Consider the following 6,000-nt stretch of genomic DNA (forward strand, 5'->3'; position numbering starts at 1 on the left):
TAATTAAATGAATTAGATTCATTATATTAAATTGGCTTGAATTAAATGGTTGGATTAGATCAACCATGAGAGAGATTAAGTCAAGTTTGACTTGACTTGAGAGGAAGAGGAAGAGTCAAGTTTGACTTGACTTTATGCCACATCATTTGTAACTTGGTATTAAGTGGCCAATGATGATGTGCCACATCATCATAGTTAACACATGATTGTGCCACCTAATGGAAGTTACATCTTCTCCTTTGCTTTAATGTGGCCGGCCACATTAATGAGAGGAGTTACACTTGGTGTGGCCGGCCACTCAAATGAATGGGAATTCATTTTTTTTTTTCATTAAAGGGGAATTCAATTCCATCTTCTTCCTCCTAGAGCTCTCTCTTCTTGCTCTCCCTCTTCTCTCTTAGCACACCTTTGTTTGGTCCTCTCCACCTAATTTTATTCGTGTGGATACTTCTAGAGGGTTGTCTACTTTGACAATCTTGAGATCCGGCAAACCGTTGGACTAGCGGGATATCGAAGGGCATCGCATCGAGGGTAAGGCTCTTATCTAGAGTAGATCTAGACTTTAGAAACTCGTACTCATATTTTTGTTTTATTTTTCTTTGCACGGATCCGGTGGCGGGGGTTTCGGGGTTTTCGCGACGCGAAAAAGCGATTTTCGCGGTCCGAAAAACCCAATAGGGTCAACTATATGGATCATTCTATGTCATGAAACTACATTCCCTACTATATCATCATCTATATTTAAATAAATTTTATCTTATTTTATATTGCTAATCTAGGTTTTTTTATTTTTCTCTTTCTCGTTTGATGTGCATATTTGTTATAGTTTCACATCGTCTGGAGCATTTATTAAGCATCTAAATATATGTTCGTATCATCTTAAACGTGCCTAAGAGTTTTTCCTCAATAGATGCAACTCCAACAAAGTTTTTCCTCAACAGGTGTAACTCTGACTTTCTTTCTGATATTCTCATTTCTTAATTCTTATCCTATTCATCCTCTTATGTCCGCATATCCACCTTAACATCCTCATCTCTATAACTCTCATATTTTCTTCATGTTTTGGAGTCATAGCCCAACATTCAGCTTCATATAATATAGCAAGTCTAACAACCATTTTGTAAAATCCCTTTAAATTTTTGAGACACTTTACGATCATAAAGAACATCTAACGCTCCATTCTATTTCAGCAATTCTGTTTGTATTATATGTAAGACATCTCTCAATCTCTTCATCCTTTGCAAAAATAAACTTAAATAATTAAAACTCTTTGTTATAGTCATCGCTTATCTTAACAATTGTATCATTATGTCTAATATTGTTAAACTTAAATTTCATATATTCTGTCTTTACTCTACTAAGACTAAAACCTTTCACTTCCGGTGTTTTGTACCAAAATTCGAGTTTAACATTTACTTCTTCACGTGTCTTATATATTAAAACAATATCATCGACAAACAACATGTACACTATGTCTTAGATGTGTCTAGTGAGTTCTTTCATGATTAGTATAAAAAGATAGTTGATATGTAACCCTATCTTTGTGGAAATCGCTTTGTTAATTCGTCTGAAGTCTTCACTCTTCACTCTTTCATTACATTCTTAAACATATCTTTAATTAGTTCAATATATGCTATACTAACACTTCTCTTTTCTATAATTCTCCATAAAATTTCCCTTGGGACTCTATCATAAGATTTTTCTAGGTCAACGAATATCATATATAAAGCTTGCTTCTGTTTCTAATACTTTTCAATTAATTATCCGAGGAGATATATATCTTCTATTGTCGACCTTCCAAGCATGAATCCAAATTGATTTTTGATCACCGTTGTCAACTTCTTTAGTCTTTTTTCTATTATTCGTTCCCAAAATTTCACGGTATGACTTATTAGTTTAATACTCTTATAGTATGTATAATTTTATGTCTTCTTTGTTCTTATATAAGGGAACTAGAGTACTTGTCCTCATTAATATTTTTTCCATTTTCAATATCAGATTGAATAATTTTGTAAGTCATTGAATATCTTGTTTCTTTAAGCACTTCCATAACCTTTATCGAGATATCGTCCAACTACTTTTCCATTTTGCATCCCATTTAAAGTTTCTTTAACTTTTAAAGTTTGAATTTTAAATTAAATTTATATATTCATTAACCTACTTAAATTATCTAAGTTAAGTTGGTCACCTAAACCTTCAATAAAAAGATGATGAAAATACTTCTTCCATTGTTCTTTTATTTCCTCATCATTCAATAACATCATATTGCATTCATCTTTAATGCATCTTATTTGGATCTCTTGTCTTCTTTTCTCTCGCTTAGATATTCTATAAATGTCTCTTTCTCCTTCTTTTGTATCTAGTTATGGATATAAACATCCAAATTTTTCATTCTTGGCTTCATTCACTTCTTTCTTAGCTATTTTTTTTGGTGTATTTTTTGAAGTTTTCCTTGTTCTTACAAGTGTATAATACCTTATAATTGCCTTTTTCATCACTTTCTTGTGAATTATGTAATTGAAGACGTGAAGAATAACACGTCAAATGAGCCAAAAGCCCAATGCATCTAAGAGACTTGTCCATGATAGTAATACTATAGTCAATTGGTTGTTATTAGATAGACCAATTCAAATATATCCATATACGGAAGATGCAATAGTAGGATTAGATAATGCTACAATGAAATCAATCAACTGAAGGTGCAAACCATGTCAACTGATTGACGCAAGCATGGTATAATAACTTTTTAACTTTTGAATTCGTTGGAGAGGCTATGTAGAGGGTTGTAAGGGCTACAAATTGCATAACCATTAAGAGATTCACATCTAAACTTTGTCAAAGTGTTGAGGATCTCCTGTAATCTTCTTCTTTCATATTGTATGGCCTTTGTGCAATCATCAAAGGAGTTGTAAGAGGTTTCTCTGCCATCGTACTACCGAGAAGAAGAAAGATAATGGATATTCGGAAGTGATCCACAGATCATGCACTAAGCAAGCGCCTTGGGAGGTTGTCGGACCACGTTAAATAATAGTGTTCTTGGTTTGTCTTGCTTGCTATTACTTTTCGTTATGTTTATTGGTTTTAGTGCACTAGGACAAAAGTGGTATTCATTACCCTTCATTGCCAAATAGCTCATCCATGTTTCTATTCAACTGATTGGCAAACAAAACAATTTTCAATAATCTCAACATAAATGAAAGTTATAGACAAATTTAAAAAGTCTTAAACAAGAGTTTCAACGAGAAACTAGTGCAGTTGAAAAGGTAGCTAATGACTTTAAAGCTTCCATAAGTGAATTTGATTGGATTTACTCGGCTACCAAGAGAAATGTCTTAAATTATTCAATAGTTGGTTGATGTAAACCAACATAATAATACTCATACAATAGCCCCTAAACTTCTACTAGTTCTTTATTTTGATTGTTTTAGCCATGATAATGCTTGAGAATCCATACGCACTTTCAATTTAAAGTGGACCTCACTTTGCGCTATATAAGTGATCTTCTGTGAACAATATCTGCAACACCTTATTAAACCCTTAATTGTACAGTGTAGGAATTATTAAGAGCCTTTGGTTGAACCTATACCTATTTGCAGGTTGTACCTTTATGTCACAGGAATGAGTTAGAGTTATTACTCTCATGTATCTCAAATCTTATAATTTAGTTGTCCTATTTGAATCATGATCTTGGAATTTTCGGTCATCATAGTTGAGCTACTACTATTCGATTCATATGTTAGGTTTTTTACTCATTCCATATACATGCAATACATTTGATCTTTGAGTAAGCCTCTAGTAAGAAGATCTGCAAGCTTCTCCTTCAACTTCACACAATTTCCATCACACAACTAGAGATCAATTATTTAATGGTATTATGTCTTGGACAACCATATTAAGTTATACGCCCTTCTATAGTTGTTTGACCTATTAGTGAATTCGTAAGTTCTTTTTATTAGAACTTTCTTCTTTCTTGTGTTTATGCAAAAAGATCTCTTCGAAGAATGTCACATTCCTCGACTCAATAGTTGCATCTTCATGCATCTGATGTGTTTACCAAGAAACCACCTGATGTCCTTCCTATAGTTGTCTCAGAGTAAGCCTTTAGCAAAAGGATCTACAAGCTGCTCCTTCAACTTCACATAATTTCCATCACACAACTGGAGATCGAATTATGTCTCTAACAACTATGTTGAGTTTTACCATTATACATACTATTATATGCCCTTCCTATAGTTGTTTGTACTATTTGCAAATTCGTAAGTTCTTTTTATTAGAACTTTCTTCTTTCTTGTGTTTATGCAAAAAGATCTCTTCGAAGAATGTCACATTCCTCATCTCCATAGTTATATCTTCATGTGTCTGATGTGTTTACCAAAAAACAGTCTGTTTTTGGTAATGAATATGTGGTGAAACTATTTCAGACCCCATTGAAATGTATTTGGGTTTAGGTTATTCTACATAAGGCAAAGAATTTAAATCTGTTTGAATATTTGGATATGCTGGATAAAGAAGGGAGATGTCACAATGTTCTCGATGCGATGAGGTGTGTATCATGGACTTAATGGGAAGTAATCAATTTCGCAGTAAAAGCAAAAATTTTACAGATATACTCAGCCAGACAACGACCACTAAACCTTCCGGTCAAAATTTGGCAATTTGCCATCATTTTTCAGAAGAACCCACGGAATTTGATTTTTCTTTTTACAAAAAAGTGAAAAAGAAAGGAGAAGCGTCTTACCATAGAAAGTAATGGACACCTAATTTTATGGAGAGGGAATGATCGAAGACGGCGATGCACTCGAACAACGCGAACTTCCTCATGCCTGCTTCCGGGTCGCTCCCCGTGAACCACCCTTGGAACACTCCTTGGCCGAGCAGGTACTCGATCCGCCGCATCGTGGCCGCGCGCTGCTGCTCCTTGGTCTGGTTGTAATCCGGCGCGACGAAGGTGAACTCGCCGCGGCGGCGGGGGCAAAAGAGAGGGCTTTCCTCCATCAGATGGAACAGCCAGTCCCGTGCCTCGTGGTGGTGGCCATCCAGGATCCGACGCAGCGCTGCGACGTCGAAAGCCGGCGGCTTCTCGGAGAGGTCGGGTGGGGAGTAGTTGAGGCACGGGGAAGGCGTGACCGGGGAAGAGGAGAAGTTGGCGATAGATCGATAGGGGCCGAGGAGGTGGCCAGCGATAACAGAAGCTCGACGGGCGGCAGAAGAGGGAGGATCCATGGCTCCACGGCAGAGAAAGAGAGACGGTTGGGCAAGGCACCGATGATTCAATGATAATCTGTTAGCCTATATCGGCAAGCGCATCTGGAAGCCTATCTGGAAGCTCAGGCGACTATCAGTTCAGAAATTTCATATTTTTTTATTATATTTCTCCATTTGAAGAAAAATTGTTTACAAATATTATATAACTGGAATGTAAATCGTAAATATTTAGATGACAATTTAAATATTTTATCGTAATAACATAATCTGAAATACTGATAATTAAATGTCTTTCTTATATATTAATCATTACTCTAAAAATTAATAATCGTTCATAATTTATTTATTTTTTTTATCTTAGGATGAATTAATAAAATATTGGAAGTGAACCTATTCATCCATTTACAAATTCTGTGTTTTATTTCGGATAAAATATTTTTGAAAATGCGCTCATGTATTGTCGTGATTCGTGAGACCGGAATACGGTTTCACAGAAACGGGTGGGGGTTGCGACATTTATTGTTAGACAAGCAACTAAACTACAGCAAATTTTGACACGCTTCCTAATGGGAGGTCAAAGGACAATGCTGTGGATCCCACTCAAGTAAAGGGTTGCTTGGAGATACGCAGCTATCATCAGTGAAAAAAAAAAATGAGAAGTAATACCATATTTTTTAAAAAATATATAATTAACAAAATAGATTAAAACATCTATATAATATACTTTTAATATCAACAAAATATATATATAATTAAATATTTGAATAGGATATTGAATATTGATAGTTTCTCCAA

The 6,000-nt window shown here is 35.0% G+C and overlaps 1 protein-coding gene across 1 annotated transcript in view; it reads right to left on the bottom strand.

Moving 5' to 3' along the window:
• The window catches only part of LOC121971611 (acyl-coenzyme A oxidase 3, peroxisomal-like), a 29,432-nt gene extending 24,124 nt beyond the window's left edge, over positions 1-5,308 (bottom strand). The window contains exon 1 of the mRNA XM_042522946.1: positions 4,739-5,308. Coding sequence (XP_042378880.1) covers positions 4,739-5,223 — 485 coding nt within the window. The 5' untranslated portion in view covers positions 5,224-5,308. The remainder of the gene's footprint in view (positions 1-4,738) is intronic.
• Between the last annotated feature and the right edge of the window lie 692 nt (positions 5,309-6,000).

This window comes from Zingiber officinale, chromosome 4A (assembly GCF_018446385.1).
Source record: "Zingiber officinale cultivar Zhangliang chromosome 4A, Zo_v1.1, whole genome shotgun sequence".
Lineage (NCBI taxonomy): Eukaryota > Viridiplantae > Streptophyta > Magnoliopsida > Zingiberales > Zingiberaceae > Zingiber > Zingiber officinale.